At 35.7% G+C, this 24,746-nt stretch overlaps 1 protein-coding gene across 1 annotated transcript; it reads right to left on the bottom strand.

The window, feature by feature from the left end:
* Positions 1 to 938: 938 nt before the first annotated feature.
* LOC139091555 (mediator of RNA polymerase II transcription subunit 15-like) lies at positions 939 to 3,927 on the bottom strand. Its single transcript, XM_070641688.1, has 5 exons — positions 3,831 to 3,927; positions 1,536 to 2,522; positions 1,308 to 1,470; positions 1,223 to 1,246; positions 939 to 1,171 (listed from the first exon to the last, which is right to left on the bottom strand). The coding sequence occupies exons 1-5, from the start codon at positions 3,835 to 3,837 to the stop codon at positions 1,141 to 1,143; spliced, it is 1,212 nt and encodes a 403-aa protein (XP_070497789.1). The 5' UTR covers positions 3,838 to 3,927; the 3' UTR covers positions 939 to 1,140.
* Between the last annotated feature and the right edge of the window lie 20,819 nt (positions 3,928 to 24,746).

Raw genomic sequence — 24,746 nt, 5'->3', positions numbered from 1 at the left:
CTCTCTTTTTTCTCCTTATGATTTTCACTGTTTATGTTCTTCTTTGATGGCTGTTGATGTCTGATTTACTTACTTTTTTTTGATTGCGGATTTGTCGTTTCTATGGATTCAGCTTATTTTGTGTCATAAGAATGTTTTTTGTGTAAACTGAGAAGTATTTTTGAAAAATTTGTTTATTTAGAATATTTTAGGGATGAGATTAAGGTATGAATTGGGTATGAATTTTTATTGAAAGGTTAAGAAGACCAAGTGGAGGTGTCTAGAATAATTTGTAGTGTAGGCTGTGCATTTTTGTATGTAAATTAAGTTAGGAATATTCTTGTAATTAGGGGTTGATCAAGATCAGCGGGAATTGATATCCTGTAAATAAGATGCATGCCCCTGCTAATTTCGGCTTCACCTAGTAGCTCGTCCAAGTCTGCTGGCTTGCGTTTTTATCTAAAATTTTGGAAGTATCTTGCTTTTAAGTAACGCCTAAAAAACACAAAACGTATAAATGGCTGATATTCCGGACCTAATCCTAACGTACAAGCACGGTACCTTGTGAGCATGCTTATTAATTGCCAAATAAACATGACCAGGTACCATAAGATGCTCACTGACCACATAATTGTATGTTAGGCAAGACAGCGTGACTTGGTCCCAGTCAGATTCAATGAAATCTGATTTCAAGACAGAGTCAATCCATTGAAGTCGAGTTTTTGCTCCTTCTGCTGAGCTCGAAATCGACTCATTTTGTATGGTTTCGACTCAAGTTGACTTGATTCTGTGCAAAACTCAAGTCAACTTCGAGCTCTGGTTTTCACCCATTTCTATGTAGTGGTGTGTCTTTCAGGAACTACCCCAATCATAATTAATATAGCCAGCCCTGACGATAACAATACCCTAACCCAAAATTAATAACATTATAAAGTAAAGTCAATCAAAAAGCTGTCAAATACATTTCAATTTTTTTTTTATTTTTTCCAGTGTATTTATGCATGGCATACACAAATGTGGGTATCATGAAATGAACATATATTATTTTGATAGTATCAATAATACTAATTTTAGAAAATAAATTTTACTTTTAATCGTTAGTTAGTTCCGACATCATTGATGTCAGTTTAATTGAGTTGAAGAATTATTCATTGGATTGATTTAAAGCTGTCCTGCGACACATTTTGGTGGACTGTAAATAAATTTGTTAGTAAAATTCCAATTAAGTCACGTAAGAGCTTACCATCTGCAGTTGCATGGGCCGGAGCTAAATTTGAATAAAATAGATTTAGAATTTAAACATTTGGAACTTAAAAAATTGGACTTACAATGTGTTTCTGCAAACTTGTTCACATCCACAATGGTCTGAGCATGGCAATGTGTAGTCAGTTGGGTAGTCTTCATTTTTGTATTCATTGAATCCAGGCATATATTTATCAGAATCATCTTGTGCGCCTGCTGCTGGTCCCATATATGAAATTGGGCTCATTCCTATCAGATCAATTGGATATAGCATGTAACATTTTGAGGTTATGTATCATGATAAGCACACATACCTGTCATACCCATCATCATTGGATTCATCATCATTGGATTGTATCCACCCATGCCTCCCATACCTCCCATCATCATTGGGTCCATCATCATTGGATTCATACCACCCATACCGCCCATCTGTCCCATCATCATTGGATCCATCATTGGGTTCATGCCTCCCATACCTCCCATTTGTCCCATCATCATTGGATCCATCATTGGGTTCATGCCTCCCATACCTCCCATTTGTCCCATCATCATTGGATCCATCATCATTGGATTCATACCACCCATGCCTCCCATTTGTCCCATCATCATTGGGTCCATCATCATTGGATTCATGCCACCCATACCACCCATACCTCCCATCATCATTGGATCCATCATCATTGGATTCATACCACCCATGCCTCCCATTTGTCCCATCATCATTGGATCCATCATCATTGGATTCATACCACCCATGCCTCCCATTTGTCCCATCATCATTGGATCCATCATCATTGGATTCATACCGCCCATACCTCCCATTTGACCCATCATCATTGGATCCATCATCATTGGATTCATGCCACCCATGAATGAAGTTGGTTTTTGGTCTTTTGGCTGTGACATGAATGGACTTCCCATTTGTGGACCTCCCATTTGTGGCATCATTTGAGGCATCATTTGTGGCATCATCTGAGGCATCATTTGATTCATTCCAAATGGCATCATTGGATTCATACCATATGACATCATTGGATTTCTATACATCATCATAGGATTCATCATACCAAAAAGAGCTGATTCAACATCATTAATTTCCTCTTCTGGTATATCAATGCCTTGCGGTTCATCAACAATTTCAAAAGTACCAATAACTTTATTTTCAATTTGTGGAAGTTCAAAAGTATCAATGACGTTGTTTTCAATTTGTGGATAAATGATTTCCTTTTCAACTGCAACTTCTTCTTCAATTGGTGCAGCAATTGAAGCGTGGAGCACGAACAATCCCAATAATAAGTCTAAAATGAAAGAAAATATTAAAATAGAAGCTTTGAAGGAGTTTTATGCTAAATTTAGAAATTAATCTCTTCGTGATTTCAATATTTGAGAATCAAACTTTGCAGGTTCAAATTGAACTGTATGTAAAGATTTAAGAAGAAATGACGCTGTAATGTCATTGACTATTCATTATTTGTTGATAATTTTTGCGCATCAGGAAGAAGACGAACATAACACGTCCACAATTTCAATGATAATTGGGTGTTCAAGTACTTGTATTGTGGGATATAAGTGCACGACTTTGCCAAACTAGGGTGTGTATAGACCGCCCCCAATATTTCAGTGTTGCGAGAGGTACAAAGTCGTATTCAGATTTGTAGAGAGTCATTATGGACTACAAATAGATTTCGACCTATATTTGACTTCCATATGACTATCACATACGTTCTGTGTCGTACGGAATACCTCAACGTACTTGAAAATTTTGCAAGATGGACGTCTTTCATAAATTCTGAAATTAATACTATTTAGTCATGTCTAGTCCTCAAACAGTCGAAATGACCCCAATTGGACAAAAATACGTTATCAGTAGACATCAACCGGACACTTATTTAGCATTAGCTAGGTTTAATGTAACTTTGTCTACTAATTAGACATACGCAATCTTGACGATTTCTGGATAAGGTCCATAAAAGCTTAAGCAACCCTATCAAATAAATAATGCAAGCTCTCAAGACCAGAATAAACTTGGAGCTCCGCTCACGAGTATGCTCGTCTACTATATTTAAAGTGAGTATGCTGTTTGCTTGTTAGCTTATAAGCTATTAGCTGTTACCAGAAGTCGATGTCAATTTGGATTTCATATGAAAAAGTCGGCTCCACAAATGTGAGTCGACTTCGAGCTGGAACTGCTACTAGAGTTATATAATATAAATAATCAATATTTGCTAGGTCGCCATATTGACGGTAAGTCATGAAATTGCTCTGGCTGCTCTTTAGGGTCGCCACCTTGTGTCTCTCAGTATAAAATGTTTAATCTCCAATGGAACGTCTAACAACATTATGTCATGTACAGTAATGTTAATAAACTTGAAATGATATTAAAGGTTATCACATCACAACATCAGATGATGTCACATTTGTCACTTAATCACTATTTCTTAGTTTTAATTAAAAGTCACATTCTCATGTCACATAATTAATTAATTTCCTGAATGTATCCTTAAGGTAAATTCTCTATCTCTTTAAAGTCTTCCTTGAATTTATTCCTATATTTTTTTATTCAATTTATTATTTCCATAGTTTTTGCTTCTCTCTATGCAACTCACATTTCATCACGTTGTCGACTTTATTTTTCTATAACAAAGAGCGAATAAAAGTACTGACAAAGGAATTGTGCTGATGTATCTTCCTTTTATAGTTGCTACGACAATCAAGATAATAGAATTTTTTTTAAAACATTTTGCAATACTTTTGATTACTAATTACCGAAATAGGTATTTGAACAGTTGTAGCAGGGCTGAATTTATGTGGAATCGATAAGTTTTGGAACATATGAGTCGTGGAACTCATGAATTGATTAGGCTTCAAGAGATTGATGGTTAAATTGATTCCCGAAAGGCACCTGAACAACAAACTACTGAAAATCCCGTTCCAGACCAGCATGACTGTAGCCTCTGGTTAAATTTGTTGAAATCCGGTTTCAAGTCAGAGTCAAGTCAGAATAGAACAGATTTTGAGCCATTTCTCAGTTGTGTTCTGTCCAGAATTAAAGATATGGTTCCAAAAGCATGAGCGACACAAATGAAGAAGCCCTAACAGGCAAATAGACCTCTTTTAGGTTCCGAATTGGTATTGCTGTATCATCAAAGCATGCTCTATGTCTTTTAGGGACATTTATCCATTTAGTGTCAATAATAGAGCTTAGACAGAACCTTTAAAGCCTCTGTGTCTCTCGGCACAAAGTCATTCAAAATTCAATGGAATTAATTTCGTTAAATTTGCACATAAAACAAATCACAAAAGTTTGTTTTAACGCTTACATCCTACACTCATTACATACCTGCCTTTTATCTCCAATTGACGTTATTCTTCTTCCTACTGTGAAAAACAAAAAAATTGTCTATCAGCATTTGCGAAATTCGTATGAAATAAATTTGTCTTTATCAAAAAACAATTGGAAGTAATGTAATGATAAGCAGCGAACATGCAAAATAAAGGAGATAATTGTTTCCCATAACAATATTTTTTTTTGTCTTCTTCTGAGTAACACGCATTTTTGATTCTGTGAATGAAGGTTTTAAGCGTGTTCATTAATATTGTTGTAAAATTGAGTTATGAGTATGGCTTAATTGATTGATGACTTATAAAATTTTATATATCTCCTTAGAGCTCGAAACCGACCCTGATTTTGCTTTGAAAATCGACTCAAGTCTGACTCATCTTCTTATAAAGATAGAGTTGACTCCAAGCTCTGCATTTGCTTATTTTTAGTTTCTAAATACTTCATGTTGATAAACAGTACACCTCAAGGAATGACAGTTAGCTTTATAAATTGCGTATCTGCTTGTGCAAAAAAATATAGTCAAGATAAAGAAGCCACACAATCTTACACAGTGACACATTGTTTAGAATTTCTAAAATATTGATTTGTTGTGACTATCTTGATTATGTTTTTTCACGTGTAAATTGATTGTAGACTAAACTGAGGTAACACAATAATTGCTTGCCAACTGATTAGACCATTGGTGGGCAACTTGTATGCGACCAAACATTTTTCAATGCCAAACCAATTGTCATGAACCAAATGCCATGTTGGGTTTCGATGGAGGCTTGCAATCAAGATGTGCCACGTTAAATAAAAGGTTGACCACCACTGACTTAAGTATTGCGATTTATACAGCTGTTGTACTAGGGTTGCCAGAGGATTTTTGCAAAAAATCGGGACACTTTTGGAAAAAATCGGGACATTTCTGAATTCGGCACTAATTGGGTTCTTTTTTACTATTTTGAGTATTAAGATTGATGTAACTAGTTAAATTACGTTAGTAACTTGCAAAAAAGTGCAGAAATTAATTGAAATTCAGATAAAAGTCAAGGCAAAAATACAGCAGATGGCCGCCCTATGTTATACTAGATAAAATTACGGAAACTAAATCATATTCTAAAAGACAATGATCATATTCACTATTAAATGAGCGTATTCATGATTATGCTCAATTAATATAATCATGCTCAATTTTGGGAGCATACTGATGAATATGCTCCTTGTCTCTGCACGAAATAACTGAATTTAGACCAGCAGAATTTTTTCAAAAAATTAGAAGGAGGGTTTGAGGGTTTAGCTGCTCCTGATATTTACTGAACTCTGCTTTTACTATCAAAATGTTTTTAGAATTTTTAATTAATTTTTTTATTTAATTCAGTCTAACCTAGTGCACCCAATAAGAATAATGTATTCTACCTATGTAATTGGTGTACCTGATTAAAACATACAGTCTGCTTTAATCTAATGTTTTGAGAAAAAAAACCTATTAAGTTCTCTTCAATTGCACGCAAACTGGTGATCCGAATTTCACAAGTTGGGCATCAAATTTCGGCTATTTTGATTCTGGCATGATTTCGGATTTAAATTGGATTATGCTTCAAGTCCACTGGACCAGAGTATGACCAGAGTCATGTAGACCTAGTACCGGATTTTGGACCAATTAATCTAATTGTGCTATATATTTGGGTAACTTCCACAAAGAGAAACATCACAAAATCCCAAAATTTCCCCAATTCACTTCCCAAAATGCTTTTAAAAATTTACAATGAAAACATGCGCCTGTATCATCGATGCATGTCACTATTTTATCAACAAAAAAGAATGTCAAAAAATATGTTTGAGTGCGAGATGAAATTCAATTTTGAGTCAATGATGTGGGTATCATAAACAATCATTTAATAATATCCAGCATATTCATAAGTTTTTTTTTCGGAACAACTACATTATTTAAATGGTTGATTTTTATTCACATTCACAGTCAATCGTAAAATTGTTTTTCCTCCTTTACTTCTTCTTCTCGAGTTTTTATGGTTCTTTTCTTGGTTAGCTGATTTTTTGAGTGCTTGAGTGTTTGTAGATGCTTGAGTGCTTGAGGTCTTGTAGATAATTCCGTATCGAATCTAGACAATTTCAAATTATTGTGGATAAGGTTCATGATTAAGGTAATAACACGAATAAGTTGGGTCTAAAATTGGTTCATTCCTAGACGCAGTATTGGCATCAGTATCACAATATATGCCCGAATGACTCAAGTCGGGAAGATAGATTCAAATTCCAGCACCCGACCTGCATGATTCTGACACGATTCCGGATTTAAATTGAATTTTTCTTCAAACCTACCGTCCTAAAGTCACGTCGGCTTGATGTGTTTAATTGGGCCGGTGTGGATTGGGCCGCCGTAACTCAACCTAGGTGTCCAATTCAGTTCAAATCAAGCACCATGTCAGAGTCATACCGAACGGCCTGATGCAGAATTTTTGATAGATTAATCAATTTGTTCTATTCTGAATAACGGAGTCCGAGCTGGACTCGAACCAAGGTTTTACGATTCTCGGTCGCACGTTCTTGCCACTCAGCTAAATGTTGAGGGTTATTCAATTATATGACAAACTACCATATATAAATTATCTCCCTTATTACTGAACTCCAGGGACGGGGTTGTGGAGTCAACCTGTCTCTGAATTGCACCTCTAATGAAATTCCGTTGATAAGCCATTACAGGTATATAATTCCCACAATATACTCCATATCCAATAAAATGCGCTTTATTCCGTAACCATCATTCCAACTTTTCTAATACATACCAATTTTTCCGTTAGCTCATAATAATTTTATGTCTCAAATAAGCACGAAAACTTAATTTCATCAAAAATTAACAAGTCAAAAAAAGAATTTATTGCTGCTTCATTAATGAAACAATCGGAACAGCGAGAGATGAGAATGAGTTTTGCCATCATCTTTTGCAGCCCCTAACATAAACATCAAATACAGAAAGAAATGAAAAAAAAAAAACAGAGGAAAAAATATATTTTGCTGGATGTTCGGAATTAGATAAAAATTTTTGTTATTATCCGATATTTTTGTTCTGTGCATTGATGATTTGCCAGGATGTCTTGAGGGGAGATAGAGATCTTGGAATTTGTATGTTGACGGGGATTGTAAAATTTCAACACATCCAGGTCGTGAATTTTGTCGGGTATAGTCTCAGTGTCACAGTGTCTCAGTGTCTCGGTGTCTTAATGTCAATGTGACTCAGTGTCTCAGTGTCTCAGTGTCTCAGTGTCAATGTGACTCAGTGTCTCAGTGTCTGAGTGTCTTAGTGTCTCAGTGTCTCAGTGTCAATGTGACTCAGTGTCTCAGTTTCTTAGTGTCTTAGTGTCTCAGTGTCTCAGTGTCTCAGTGTCTCAGTGTCTCAGTGTCACAGTGTCACAGTGTCTCAGTGTCTCAGTGTCTCAGTGTCTCAGTGTTGCTGTGTCGCAGTGTCCCAGTGTCACAGTGTCTCAATGTCTCAGTATTGCTGTGTCGCAGTGTCCCAGTGTCTCAGTGTCTCATGGTCTCTTGGTCTCTTAGTCTCAGTGGCTCAGTGTCGCAGTGTCACAGTGTCGCAGTGTCCCAGTGTCTCAATGTCTCAGTGTTGCTGTGTCGCAGTGTCCCAGTGTCTCAGTGTCTCATGGTCTCTTGGTCTCCTAGTCTCAGTGGCTCAGTGTCTCAGTGTATTCTATATACGATGTAGATTGCAGATGCCCAGAAATTTCAATATTAGCACTGGTTGAATATAATGATCATAGCAAACATATTATTATTGAAAAGTTATCTATCGAGAAAAGTTTATCGTAAAATTACATTTTTGTTAGTTTAAATATTAAATAAAGCATTTACTATTTATACATTATTAAGAGGTTATGGGCCTTATCGCTATGAATTTTGAAGAAAAAGGATACGCAATGTGTGATCGACTGAGCTGTGGAAATTATCGTGTTTGGGCGTTTCGAATGAAGATGATTTTGATCAAGGAGGATCTATGGGATGTCATCAGTTCAAGAAGCGTGAAGCCAGAGGATGCAGCAAGAAGTTTGAAGGCATTGGCGTATATTTCATTGATGGTTGAAGACGATCAATTAGTGCATATTGCAGATGCAAAAGATGGTAGAGAAGCGTGGATTGCTTTGAAGAATTTTTTTTGAAATTTGAAAAATCTGTCTTTTTGTTGAAAAATTTCTCAAAAGGAGTTTTAAGATCACCTTTGCTCAAAACACGATTCAGCGTAAAATTAGCACTCATTATTGCTTCATCCCAGTACTCTCTTGGCATACCCGACTCAGTAAGCATCGTTCTACATGCTTCTACCAATGTCCTATTCTTTCTCTCAGAAATACCGTTTTGCTCCGGTGAGTAGGCTACAGTACACTGAAACCTAATGCCTTCTCTACGTAAGTAACTCTGAACTACCTCACTTAAATACTCAGTTCCTCGATCTGTCCGGAACAGTTTAACTTTCTTATCGAACGTATTTTTCAACAGTTCCAAATACTCAATGACTTTCGATTGTACTTCGCTCTTTGCTTTCAAAAGATATACTGCACAAAATTTCGAATGGACATCTGTAAACGTTACAAAATAACGATATCCGCCAATTGAAGTAATTGGCATTGGGCCACAAATATCACTGACTATACAGTCAAGTGTATTTTCTACAGGCGTTGCCTTTTTTGGAAACGGGTTACGAGAGATTTTCTCAACAATACATGATTCGCACGTATCAGTGCAATCACAATCAATAATTTTCAACCCTATGTCCTTCATCGCAAGTATATCATGCAAATTTCTATGAGCAAGTTTTCGATGCCATTCATGTACACAGCATCTATCCACTCTGTTATTAATTAAATATGTCCTCTCAGCTTTAGCCTTCACAATATACATATCGCCTGATTTCTCAGCAATCTGCAAATGATCAAGACCTTGGAATAGCACAGAATATCAAGGATTGTGGTGACAAATTGGATGATGCTTTGATTGTTAGTGCAATTCTCTCAAGTTTAAATGCAGAATATGATAATTTGGTAACCGGCTTGGAATCATGGAAGGAAAAAGAGCTCACTGTGCATAATGTCAAACTGAAACTTATTAATGAATGGGAAAGACGAAGTGATAAATCACAAAAGCAGTGTAAAGCTACTTATGAAGACAGTATAATGTTGACTGAACCTTATTCTAACACTAAGTGCTTTGAATGTAAGAAAAGAGGACACATTAAGCGGAACTGTCCAATGTTGAATCATAGAGCGAAAGGAGAACACAGAGATGAAAGTGCTCAGATGGCGAAATTCAGAGGAAAGCACCAGGGTTGTTTTGATCCTAAGGATCTTATGTGGTACATTGACTCCGGAGCTTCGTCTCACATGACCTACAGTAAGTCCTTCTTTAGTAGATTAGATGAAAATTTTCATGGAAATGTAACTGTAGCTAATGGTGAGAAGGTCGAGTACATTGGAAAAGGGGATATTAATTTGAATGTGTTTGTAGGGAATGAAAGCTTTTCTGTAAATCTGACTGATGTACTTCTGGTGCCATGCATTGACAGTAATTTGATCTCTGTGTCAAAACTCTGCAGCAGGGGTTATAAAACTATTTTTACCCCATCCGGTTGCTTTCTCGGAAAAGAAGGTCTTGATCATTTGCAGATTGCTGAGAAATCAGGCGATATGTATATTGTGAAGGCTAAAGCTGAGAGGACATATTTAATTAATAACAGAGTGGATAGATGCTGTGTACATGAATGGCATCGAAAACTTGCTCATAGAAATTTGCATGATATACTTGCGATGAAGGACATAGGGTTGAAAATTATTGATTGTGATTGCACTGATACGTGCGAATCATGTATTGTTGAGAAAATCTCTCGTAACCCGTTTCCAAAAAAGGCAACGCCTGTAGAAAATACACTTGACTGTATAGTCAGTGATATTTGTGGCCCAATGCCAATTACGTCAATTGGCGGATATCGTTATTTTGTAACGTTTACAGATGTCCATTCGAAATTTTGTGCAGTATATCTTTTGAAAGCAAAGAGCGAAGTACAATCGAAAGTCATTGAGTATTTGGAACTGTTGAAAAATACGTTCGATAAGAAAGTTAAACTGTTCCGGACAGATCGAGGAACTGAGTATTTAAGTGAGGTAGTTCAGAGTTACTTACGTAGAGAAGGCATTAGGTTTCAGTGTACTGTAGCCTACTCACCGGAGCAAAACGGTATTTCTGAGAGAAAGAATAGGACATTGGTAGAAGCATGTAGAACGATGCTTACTGAGTCGGGTATGCCAAGAGAGTACTGGGATGAAGCAATAATGAGTGCTAATTTTACGCTGAATCGTGTTTTGAGCAAAGGTGATCTTAAAACTCCTTTTGAGAAATTTTTCAACAAAAAGACAGATTTTTCAAATTTCAAAGAATTTGGAGTTTCCGCTTATATGATGATTCCTTATCAGAAGAGAAAGAAGTTAGATCATAAGGCTGAGAAACTTGCTTTTGTGGGTTATGACGGTTGGTCTAAAGGGTATCGACTTGCAAATGTGAATCTTAGAAAAATTGTTGTGTCGCGTGATGTTGTGTTTCTAAAAGAGAAGTTTATGAAGGTGAACCAGATTTCGCATTGTGACAAAGAAAATAATAGTGGTGATTTTGTGTTGTTCCCGTATTCATCTGATTCTGATAGAGAGACTCAAAGACCTAATGTGATTAGAAATCACAATGATTCTGATTTGTTTTATGATGCTGAAGATGAGGAAAATGAAAATGTTGAAAGCGAAGACGCTTATGATGAGAATATTGAACAAGATGATGAACATGAAATTTTTGAAGATGATTCAAGTCGAGATCAAAGAATTAATGAGAATTCAATAAATGAACAAGGTGATCAGATTCAGGAGGAGTATGAAGAACATGATCAGATAAGAGTGTCAAGTAGAGGAAATAAAGGTCAAAAGCCAGAACGGTTTGGTGATTTTGTGGCATATACTTCAAAAGTTGATTTTGAGCCTAAGACATTTAAACAGGCTGTGAATTGTTCTGATGCTAATAAATGGAAGATGGCTATGGAAGAAGAGATTAAATCAATAAATCATAATAAAACTTGGGATCTTGTTAAGCTACCTCCAAATAAACGAGCAATTGGCTGTAAATGGGTTTATAAACTCAAGCATGATGAGAATGGCAAGGTTTGCTCTTATAAAGCAAGATTAGTTGCTCAAGGTTTTTCGCAGAAGTATGGAGAAGATTATGATGAAGTGTTCGCTCCAGTAGCAAGATCGGCAACTTTTAGAATATTGATGTCAGTTGCAGGTGTTAATAATTATCATGTAAAGCAATTTGACATAAAGACGGCATTTTTGAATGGTGATATTGAGGAGGAGATTTATATGAGACAGCCCCCAGGATTTGAAAAGGGAAATCAAGTATGCAAATTAAGAAAAAGTTTGTATGGACTAAAGCAGGCAGCAAGAGCTTGGAATAAAGTGTATAATGAAGCGGTGATTAGCTTTGGATTTAGTCAAAGTGAGGTTGACAAATGTTTGTATAGCATGAAGAGAGGAACTGATGTGTGTTATATGATTGTTCATGTTGATGACATTCTGGTTGCTTCAAATAATCCGGAATTGATAGAAAATTTCAAGGATCATATTGGAAAATTGTTTGAAGTTAAAGATATGGGTAATGTGAAGCATTTTCTCGGAATTGATGTAAAGCGTGATGAAGACGGAAATTTTCATATAAGCCAGAGACAATACATCGAAAAGGTTGTTGAAGAAGCAGGATTAAATGATGGAAAAGTTTCAAAGTATCCTTTAATGACTGGATACTTTAGGCATCATGATGAGAACTATTTAGAATCGAATAATGAATACAGAAAACTCATTGGGAAATTATTGTACATTAGTACGAATACGAGACCGGATATAGCTGCATCTGTTGGAATTTTAAGCCAAAAGATTTCAAAACCAACAAAGACCGATTTGATTGAAGTAAGAAGAATAATTCGGTATCTTAATGGAACAAAGAATTTGAGTTTGAAGCTGAGTGACAAGAACGAAGTTGGAAATCTGGAAGTTTATTCGGATGCTAGTTGGGCTGAAGATTCTGTAGACCGTAAATCAACAAGCGGCTTCATATGTCAAATTAATGGTGGAACAGTCTCATGGTCGAGCAGAAAACAAGACATTGTTGCATTATCATCAATGGAGGCTGAATATATTGCACTTTCAGAAAGTTGCAAGGAGGTAAAGTGGGTAAAAATGCTAACGCATTCTTTCTTTGAATTTGTCATTCCAGATAAAGTGACTTTGCACACCGATAGCCAAAGCAGTATGAAGTTGATATCCAATCAGAAGTTTAGTAATAGAAGTAAACACATTGATACCAAATATCATTATGTGAAGCAGTTGGTCGATTTAGGAGAAATTGAGCTGAAGTATTGCAGCACTGATGCCAATATTGCTGATATGATGACTAAACCGCTGGGATCTATTAAATTGAAGAAATTCACCTCAGACTGTGGATTAAAATAGTAATATTAACAAGAACCATGTTAATATTAAGGAGGAGTGTTGAATATAATGATCATAGCAAACATATTATTATTGAAAAGTTATCTATCAAGAAAAGTTTATCGCGAAATTACATTTTTGTTAGTTTAAATATTAAATAAAGCATTTACTATTTATACATTATTAAGAGCACTGACTTGCAATTTTCTCTCCAAGTGAAGTTATTCCACGTTCATGCTATTACTGGTCATCGGATTGCAGTGCCTCCGGCTCTTTGAATCCTACAGGAACATTCCTAATTCCTTCATTCAAAGACACCCAGCACAGCGAATGATTCAACATTAATAACTAAAATTCAATTTTCATCCACCAATGAGGCACAAAAATTTTGCTTCCTCTACATTCAGTCCTTTTGGGCATTTCCGATGGGTATGCAATATTATTAATGAGAATAAGAATAAGAATGATTCCAACATAGCCCCAGTGAGGATGAGAATGGCCAATAAATGTGATATAACATCAATAAAATACAAACTGTTCATGAATGATTAATCCATTCAACTGATTAATTCATTCTGATTTAATTGAGAATAAAAATTACAAAGCTCGAATGAAAATTGCTCATCGTAGTTCATCGAAAGGAATGCTTTGATGAAATATCAAGTAAGAAATTGATTGGGGTAAGTGCTGATGGAAATTGAGTTAAGTGATTTGAGTCAAGGTTTTGATTCATGACAATTTGAAGGGATTTGAGGCAATTTAAGGTTAAGTGGAGTAATATCCTTAAGGATGTACCTATTTTTGGTACTCAATATGTGTCCAAAGACCTCAAAGGTGCATCCAAGACACGAACAGGGTATCGTAGCATGTACGACAAAATGAGAAAGATTATGGATGTTTAGGCATGATCTGGGATTGAACCCAGGACGTCTGGATATCCCAGGACTCTGGTACGTTTGACCAATGCTCTACCATCTAGGCCACTGATACCACTTCACCGATTTGAATCTCCTGACAGAACTGAGACATTATGCAACACTTGACAATAAATCCAAGCTTCCTTATATAAAATCCTTGATAATTTACATGATTTGCTGAATATCCGTTCGACTGCTTCGTGAACTTTTCATTAAAAATCATTTATTGCATGATGAAAGCACAACTTTTTTATTTTATTAAGCTCTACTCGTTCAGAGCACTTAAAAATCATACATAGTTGTTCAATTAACAAGGACCAATATTAACTGACTCATTCAATCAAAATAATTTGAATTTGATATTGCCAAAAGGCTTCACATCAATCAAAATTTAATAGTAATGCTAAAAAAATAAAATGAAAATTTTTTTTTCCACAGAAGTGCTCTTCAATTACACAGTGTTCGGGCCATGACAAAGCTAAATTTATAAGTGCACTATAAAAGTGCTTTTTTATTTTACAGAGGTTGAATTTTATTAATTAAAGAGGAGAAAAGAGAAGCAGATACAGTTGGAAAATTCATCTTTTTTGGGGCAAAATTCAAGATTGCTAGTTAACTCAAATGTTCTTGATGGATTTGGAATATACTTATGATTGAGCCTGTGTTATTTTTATGTTTTATTTGAATGTTCAAAAAAAACGATCCCGAGTGGGCAAAAATACGTTAGGACCCTGGTTAGGACTAGTTAAATTTACTGAACATTATTCACTTACTTGTATGACTAGGTGCACCTGGACCCATTCCCGCGTGAATAAAACATCTAAAGCCGGCTCTATCTTTCGAGAGCTTCTGTCAGTTCGGAATGTTAAGGACTTTAGGTTTTTTCCAGAGGGCGAAGCCGACTCATGTTTAGCTCGCTATAGCCAGCTAAAAATCGGCTAAACCTTAGCTGGCTTTAGCCGACTAACGGATTTCGTTGTTTTCTTTTAGCTGGCTATAGCTGGCTAAACGCATATTAGCCGGCTAAAACCGCAGCTATAGCCGGCTAAAAGATGAATTTGCCTTGTGAATTTCATACAAAAATTTCAAACTTTTTCTTTTTTAGCTGCATAAGTTCGAGACTCAGATATGTTTTTTTCTTCTTTTTTTACCCTAAAAAGTTTAAATTTATGAAAAATTTTAATTTTTGGTACTTAATTCATAAATTTCAAGTATCTAAAGTAAAAACTCATTCAAAACTAAAATAAATCTTAATTAATCAGATTATTATAATATTTTATTACTATCAAAATCCTTCAGAAATGTTAAACTAATGTCCAAAAGTTTAAAATTTCATATTTTTGGCAGTAAATTTTCATTTTCTCTAAAAGATATATTGAGAAATACAGAAAATTGCAATTATACATAAAGAACTACTATTTAAAATGCTAAACTTCAATTTAAGCGAACTAATCATAAGGATTTATTTCCATTTTGAATGAGTATTCACTTCAGATACTTGAAATTTACTTATTAAATACCAAAAAATTATAAATTTAAATCTTTTAGTGCAAAAAAGAAGAGAGAAAAAAATTTGAGACTCGAACTTATGCGACTAAAAAGAAGAAAAATTGAAATTTTTGTATGAAATTTCACTAAACTTCACAAGACAAAAATTCTCTTTTTAGCCGGCTTTAGCTACGCTTTTAGCCGGCTAAAAAGGAGTTTAGCCAGCTAAAGCGAGCTAACGAAAATTCACGAAATTTTTTAGCCGGCTAAAGCCGTCTTTAGCTGATCTTAGCCGACTATAGCGAGCTAAGCTCGGCTTCGCCCTCTGGTTATTTCTACACATTCAATTCAGTTATTCTTTAGTCTACCTAGATATTTTTCTTAGACTCTATATCCTGCGGGAATCTGTACACATGTTTAGCATATCTCAAGCGATAAACTCGAAAAACTGTTCATCTTGTAGCATCCTGCAGGAACTTACATATATATAGTCATTTTGACACAGGTTAAGACATGATCGATCCCTTTCATCCTTTTTATGGCCGTAATTCGCTCCAGTACATGTCTTTTAGAGACACCAAGGGCTTCTTTATACTTGGTGTTGAATTCCTGGTTCCCTAGCCATACATTTGTACAACATTATCTTGGTTCCTTTAGACGAATAAATGATTTAAGCTGTAAAAAGCTCCGTATGCCGAAGGACTGAACATCAATTTACCATGGCCTTTTAAGGATCCCTGATAGCTCAATTATGGTTACCATTTGACATCCAAATTTCTTTCAATTGGTGTAAATAGAAGAGCATCTGTGTCACTCGGGATATCTATCAGCATGTCAATTATCACTAAGACAACAACACTGCCCCTGAAATAAGAAGATCAGTTAAAAAATTTTGAAACTTTATGCCAAAAATAAAATATAATAATAAACTAACAAAAATTTTTATTTCCAATGGATGGTCCATAAAATGACAAAAAATCAAGAGCTTTAATCTGCCCATAGCAAGTAAAATGAGATTGTACCAAAAAAAAAAAAATAAAATAATAAAAAAAATACATGATATAACTTTTAATTCCCATTGCGCGCAATTTCTCGAATGGAACGACTGAAAGACGACACTTGACATCGTAAAAAAAGTGCCGGGTTTTATGAACATTTGTACATATACATATCTCATATGATTTAATACTTTCAAATGAAATCAGTGGTTGAAAATGAGAGAGAGAGAATGTGTAGTTCAATGCTGCTGCTAACACTGTAGAGACTTGCTGTATATATATCACATTTCTAATCCCCATAATAATTCATAATAAATATAATATGCATGGTTATATTGAATAATGTATGATAATTATTTGCTTGGCTTTGCTTATTTCCATTAATCCACTCAAATTCAAGCCATGCATGAATTTATGAAGCATTTTTATTTGTGGGCGTTCTGTGAATTGCTTCTATTTTTTGCCACAGCCTTTTTTTACTTTATTTTTATTTTCATGAACATATAAATGTTTTGAGGATTTTTTCATATTTTTCTGACAAATAAAGGGAAGTAGCAGCTTTTAATGTTGCAGACTGTCACTTTGGATTTATATTTAAATTTTTTCGTCTGTAAGTTGGTAATTACAAAGGTGATAAGCATTATTCTGTTTGTGATACAATACTTTTTTGGGGAACATATGCTGGACAGCATATAAAGCTTTCAGATTCATGATGATTCATTGTGTTTTGTTATGTATTCAGGATATGCTTGTTAACAACTTGTAATCATCATATGTAGACGATCCCGAGCGGCACCAACCGTCCCTGTGGTAGCCAAATGGCAGTCATGCGGCGCTGCCGGCTGCCGACTGCCTTGAATCAAGGCAGAACGATATTCGCCATACGACTGCCTTTCTGCCTTGGTGGCGCTCCCAGATGTCGATTTATCCGCTTGAGCGGCTGCCACACAACCGCCATTGCCGTTAGATTGCCTTGCCTTTTAATCGCCGTGGCGGTGACATAAAGGCGCTTATGCGGCGGTCATCAAGGTAATATAAAGGCAATGCCTTGAAATTGCCTTCTGGCTGCCTTCTTACTGCCTTCTGAAATCTGTAATAAAACTGTTATAATTAAACATAATTTAAATTTTATTTTTCAGTTAATTCTCTTTATTTCATCAAAAATATAAATTTAAAATTTTATTATTTTTGTCCTCATGAATTCTCCAGATTGATGTATGCATGTAATTGCTCTCGTCATCCAACTATTCGTACACTCCTTGAATCATCATGACAGCATCGTGAAACAAACAAAGATGACTTGAATAATTTTTCACATGAATTCGACCTGAAATGATAATTAACATTAAGTTTAATATTTTTTATGCATAAAGTGAAAAAAAAACTAAATACATACCATCATAATTTGTCCATCCAATCTCTTTATTATTAAAATGTTGCATCTCATTCCGAAAACACGTGGAAAGGTTCTTTTGTTATTAACGGTGTTCACATGGCGATCATTGATTTTCCTAAATCAACAGAAAAATCATTAAAAATTTGATTTTTACCTGTAAGTCCTTTCTCTAATTAGGCGATTGGTTTTTGTATAATATACTCTCGTCAAAAATTGTCTTCAATCTCACTTTTCACTGTTTACTGAAAAATCACACATTTATTATCTTATTTTTTACATTATCACATAATTTTATTTAAGTTATTTTACTTACATCAATTTCCTGCTCTATTACAAATTTTTTTGAGTCCTGTTAAGTCCAATTAGCGCTCCAGATTTATTATTTTACTAATTTTTTTCATCAACGATGTTGACACTTGAAAAATTAAAACTCAAATGAAGAACACACGAAAAAAAATTGTTGCACTTTTGTTATTTAAGGCGGTCATATGGCAGTCACAAGGCGGTCATATGGCCACCACGAGGTGACCTTGAGGCGATCGTGCAAGGCAAACGGATGGCAAGCAAAAGGCAATCACAAGGCAATTATATGTCAGCCACAAGGTGAACATATACGGCAGTGCCTTATGGCAGCCTTATACATGGCAAGGCAGCGTGAAGGCTGCCACATAGCTGTCATTGCCAAAAAATGCCGCTCGGGGATCTTATCAGTTAAAGACTTTAATTGTTTTGAAAGTAATTTTAGGATTTACTTCAATAATACAAACCTTGACCAAGGCCGTCATCAAGGTCTGCATCAATATTACTAGGTCAAAGCAACTTATCCGTAGTTAATTAAGAATTGGCGATTGACAGTAGACAGTCACAATTGATCTGTACAACCAAGTAATTGAGAATTTAGAAAAACTACACAAATTGATTTTGTTGCTTATTTACTTAACTGATCATACAGATCAACCGCAATTAATGATCAACCCTTAGATTAAGTATAAAGATGACCCTACGGCTTCTGTCTATCAATTTCCGATATCAAGTAAAATACTGTCTATTTTAATAGTTCCTTTCCAGGAGTTCTTTAGTCGTTCACGTGAACTTTTGCCATGCAAATACCAAAGTCGGATTTAATGAATTTTTTTAACGGAACTTATGCAGTTCTGCTAATAGCATGTTAAGCAAATCAAAACCAATTCATCTTGACTCTTGGGTATAGCAATGAGCACGGTCTTTAAGAAGAGTATACTACATTACCTATGTGCTTATGATTATACTGTAATATAAGACTGTTGATAGTGGTGATATCAATGAATTTGGCATGGAGAAGACAGTGATCAACTCAAGAGATTGGACGAACTTCAGTCTTCAGTTTAGGTGGACCATGGACCTCAATTGATCTCGGAGACCAGCGATATAAGAATTTAGCTAAATAATTCTTTAATACATTGTCATTAGAATGACTTTCTTGTGGTCTTTATGTAAGGAAATCTAGAAAAAAATGATACATGTTGATTCAATGCTAGAATTCTAATTAAAAAAGCGTTTACAAACCTTAATACACAAACTTACTTTCTCCCAAAACTTTCCATCCTTCAAATTGATTTGCGAACTTGTTCACTATACCATTGAATACCATTATAAACCTCCAATGGGACGTAAAAAAAAGAAGGAAAAAAAAAAATAAAATGCCGACAAAAAAAGAACTGAATTATGTGAATGAAAATTTTAACATCCTGCACAATAGAATACATGATATAATTTCATGGATTTAAAATTTTTATGGATGAATGTTAATGTTAGGCTTGAGGAGAAACGGAAGAAAGAAGTCACTTTATGGAAAAAAGAAGAAGACGCGAAACATTTAAATTACATCTTGTGCCTTACCATAATTTTTAAACATTTCCCAGGACATGCTATTTTTTTGTTTTCAGAATTGATGTTAATGCCTGCTATTCAGATGAAAATTCTCGTATTTTTCCTGTTGAAACCAAAGTTATTTGGAAATATGAAGTGGAAGTAGGGAGTTAATGGTCAAAATGGATGTAGCAAAGACGCATATTGATTAAATAATTGATTGGAGCGAGATCGAGACTTGGAGCGAGATCGAGATTTTGAGCGTGATGGAAACTTGGAGCGAGATCGAAGCTTGGAGCGAGATCGAGACTTGGAGCGAGATCGAGACTTTGAGCGAGATCGAGACTTGGAGCGAGATCGAGAATTGGAGCGTGATCTAGACTTGGAGCGAGATCTATAATTGGAGCGAGATCGAGAATTGGAGCGAGATGAAGACTTGGAGCGAGATCGAGACTTGGAGCGAGATCGAGACCTGGAGCGAGATCGAGACTTGAAGCGAGATCGAGATTTATAGCGAGATTCAGACATGGAGCGAGATCGAGACATGGAGCGAGATCGAGACTTGGAGCGAGATCGAGACTTGGAGCGAGATCGAGACTTGGAGCGTGATCGAGACATGGAGCGAGATCGAGACATGGAGCGAGATCGAGACTTGGAGCGAGATCGAGACTTGGAGCGAGATCGAGACTTGGAGCGTGATCGAGACGTAGACCGAATCCGAAACTCCAAAAGAATCAATTGCTAAGCAAGAGAGCAAAAAAAAAAAAGAAGCCATACAATCTGCATCACCCAACCAACACCAGAATCAGCTAACCCAAAAAATAGTGTGAGGGATGTGAGACTTCATCATCAACAAAAATGGCGAATTCATGCACATACGTAGCATGTAACCAGTGCGGTCCTTACAATAAAAATAAATTATTTATTCAGATTCATATTTTGCACATTTTTATTGGGTTTTTTGGGCTGAATAAACTAAAAAAATGTGTCACAACGTGGATAACAGTTGGCATGAAAAGGTACTTTATTAAAACTCAGAGATTCTTTTTTTTTGTGTGTGGAGGAAAGCTACTCGAAATTATTTTATTTTATATATTTTTTGTGCTCTTCCTCCTTTTATAAAATACCAGGAAAAGAGCTCATAAGCTTTATAAGTGCCACCACAAAAACCATAACCAAACTGCTGGAAAACTAAAGTCAAAATCCTAATTGAATTCCGCTTTTGCTGTGCTTTTCATGGTTTAATCGTTTGCCTATCCAAACGTCTGCATTCGTACATATGAATATGGTTATCCACAAAATGAGAGAAAAAAAAAGAAAAATTTCTATGCCATGATTTTTCCCTTCCATCCATTACGTGCAACTAGAAAAAAATTATTTTCAGTAAAGCCTCTTTTCATTATTTTTTTTTTACCATTTTTCTGTGCTTAAAAAAAGCTAATGAAAGGAACTTTTGATGAATTATAAACGATTTTGCACTTTGCATTTCATTTGAAGTATCAAAAGGTTTTCAACGAATATGCAATTTTCACTTATTATGTTCAGAAGGGGGGGATGGGGGTAGATGTGATTTCAACAATAGAATTTCTGAGAAAGAATCCCATCGTTCAGTTCTGAAAAAGATCGTTATTCTGTAACAAAATAAGCTAACAACGCGTTGCGCAACGTTCCTCCCAAAATATTTGAGGGTCTTCTGTCAAAAAGTAGGTCAGCAAGACATCAACAAGGAGTTACAGATGATCCTAATATGCAAAAGGCATGCTTTGATGATACAGATAGATCACTATGGCACTTAAAAGTGGTCTCTTTGTCTGCTAAGGCGAGTTATTACTGCTAGATAGGGCATACGCTTCAGGAGAAAAAATTCGTCTATCCCAACAACCCTGCTTGAAGGGTTACAATAAAATGTTTTCCAACTGACTCAGTTGATAACTCTGTCACCCAGTTTGTACAAATGCTCGAAGGTTAGCAAGTAAAAAGAAATGCTTACGAGCATATTTTTTTCAGGTTAGCACGATCTCGAGAGCAAGGTCGTTGCATGTTAGACCAACTTTCATACAATCTTCGGGTCCAATATGTGCAAATAAAGCAACAATGATCCCATACTTCTTACAGACCCCCTAGCCAGAATTAAATTCAATCGATGATATTCAGCATTAGTCAAGATTCCAAAAAAAAAAAAAAAATGAATATTGAAAACTTGCTGTCATTCTTAGTTCCTAAAAATAGATTTCCTGTTATCCTACATAAAGGTGGCTATTGAAATAAAAAAAATTGTGGTTGGCAGGCAAAGTCAGTAAGAAATGAAATGTGAAAAAGAAAAGCTGGCTGTTTGTATGAGCCAACAATGAATGGCTGAATGCCAACAAAGCATCATGATGAACATATTTTGCGCTTTTGCGGAGGATTTGCATGAAAAATAATTTTTTTTTTTCTCTTCCTCGTCGCTCAGTCACTTAATGTTTATAATATATTTGTATTTTTATATATTTCACTTCTTCATCTTCCTTCGTCTTTCATTTCCATTTCTTCCTTCCTTTCCTCCCACCTAGCACAGGCTTAGATTTTGAATCTCTCGTCGTCGTCGTCGTTTCTTTATATGTTTATATACAGGAGCAAGTGTCACAACATGACGTCTAATGATTAAGAAGAAGAAATGGCAGGCAAGCTGACAGTATAAGACGAAAGTAATTTGACTTTGACTTGATACTTTTTTTTTTTGAAGTGGCCCGGATGTATGGAATTAAAAGTATGGAGACTTTTAGAGAAGTTTGTCTGAATATTTTATTAAAATTGTTCTGGATGTAGCTTTAAATGTTTAATTTATTTTGAATTTGGTATGGAAATTGAAGAGAAATGCTTTAAAGCTTCGACTAGATCCAGTGGTGGACAACCTTTGGTTTTTCACGGTACACCTAGTAGATGGACCTCGATTGGAACTGTACACGGCATATTGTTGTGGCATTTTGCTGTTCTTGAATGTCGCGACACACTGGTTGGTCCAGGTGCATATTAAGTCCAGAGGTGGACAACCTTTCATGTATAACAGCACATGCTGTTGGTAAGCCTCGGCCAAAACCGCACATGGCATACTAGCATGCCGAACATTTGACAAACACAATTGAGTCAGTCATACAGGATAGTCCAGGTGTATGTGTATTAATTCCAGTGTTGAAGGACCTAAAACAGCACATATTGCTGGAAAGCCTCAAATGGAACCACAAAAGACGTACTAGTTTGTCAGACTATTGACAAACACTATAGAGCCACAGCACTCAAGATTCCCACCACTGCCCCAAACATAAAGATTTAGGCATTACAATCAGCAGATCCATTTGTCCCTTTAAGTCAAATAATATTCTTTGGAACTGTAATTGAGAAATTTCGTCCGAAAAACAAATCCAATCCACGTGGATGAAATTTTTTCAGAATTTTTTTTTTGTCGATATTTTTGTACAGCAAGCTTTCTTTTTTTTGTTGTGTACGTAGAGAATTCCACGAAGGTATTAAAAGCTTAGCAAGATCTAGATGAAAATTTAAGCAGAACAAGTTGAAAATACACTTTAATGCGCAATCATGGCAACAATGTATATATATTTAAATTTAATAGGAGATTCTCAGTATTTCCTTACAAATTTTAATACTATACTTAGACAGTTGATTATTGATCAATTATTTCAGGTCAAGGGATGTGGCATATGATTGGAAATGTAGTATTAGGCTTCAATAATATTCTGATTTACTCGGAAGGTACATGTTATAGTCGAGGGACACAAATGAATAAGGCTACGTCATGGAACTTAAAGTTCTTAAAGTCTCAGCCTTAAAGCTTACGTAAATGACCCATTAAGCAACTCGTTTGTGTGGCTTGGGATAGGAATTGCTGGAAAGCCGAATGGCTATACCGGTTATACCTATCCGGCCTATACCGAGTTGAATCTGGTCTGATGTGGGTTTTCATTGAATGTGGCCTGAGACTAGAGTCACGCTTTTTTGAGGCTAGATTCACGCTGGTCTGAGGCTAGAGTCACGCTGGCCTGTGGTTAGAGTCACGCTGGCCTGAGGCTAGAGTCACGCTTTCCTGAGGCTAGAGTCACGCTGGTCTGAGGCTAGAGTCACGCTGACCTGAAGCTTGAGTCACATTTGCCTGAGGCTAGTGTCACGCTGGCCTGAGGCTAGACTTGAGTCAAGCTGTTCTGATTTTCGGCCATTTCAGTTTCAATGCAAATATCAGCACTACGATCGATGAGCTGTTGTACCTTCCCAAACCCTGTACAGAATGCCTATGTCCTTGATGTAACCAATGATGTTGGTTGGATCTTAGACTATACTTGGACATCCTAAACAGACTTCATCCTGAATATCTCACAAAAATTGACGCTAACTTTAAACCACACGCACAACCTTCATAAATTCAATAGACATCGCCTCAAAACCACAACATGACTTTCAGTGACTTTGTAGCAATCCTATTAAAGATCCATGTGTATATTAAAGTAAATAATCTTCATCCTTTCCTTAATACGTTTCTATTAAACATTGACATTGATGCTTTTTTGTATATATATCTTCATTTTCTGTCTCTTTAACATCACCACATGCTGCTAAATCAACCGCATGTGTATCAACCGCAGAACCTGTGTGTGATGATGTAAAAATGGGAATGTGGCATATGGGGATGTGTTGATGGAAAGACGAGCTAGGAAGAAGTAAAAAATAATTTGTAATGTAATTTAGGACTCATTTTGTTTGCTCTTTAGATTCATGAATAATTTTTTTCCATTCATGGTACGGCATGCAAATGTGAGGTATCTTATGGCATGTAATTTTATTTATGCAAGACTGAATGACAGTAATGCGGGAGACTGAAATGATTTTTATTTTTATAAATAAGTCCTATTGAAATTCATTTCTACCTTTCATGCAGTTTCTGTGTATTATTTTAAGGAATGCATTCATAGATGCTTTTGTCCCTTTTAATGTTGCATGGCTGACAGTCATTTGTGA

The sequence above is a fragment of the Chironomus tepperi genome, unplaced genomic scaffold, assembly GCF_022539635.2.
Source record: "Chironomus tepperi strain 1889 unplaced genomic scaffold, CSIRO-AGI_Ctep_v1 contig_250, whole genome shotgun sequence".
Lineage (NCBI taxonomy): Eukaryota > Metazoa > Arthropoda > Insecta > Diptera > Chironomidae > Chironomus > Chironomus tepperi.
This window is presented reverse-complemented; position numbering and strand designations above follow the sequence as displayed.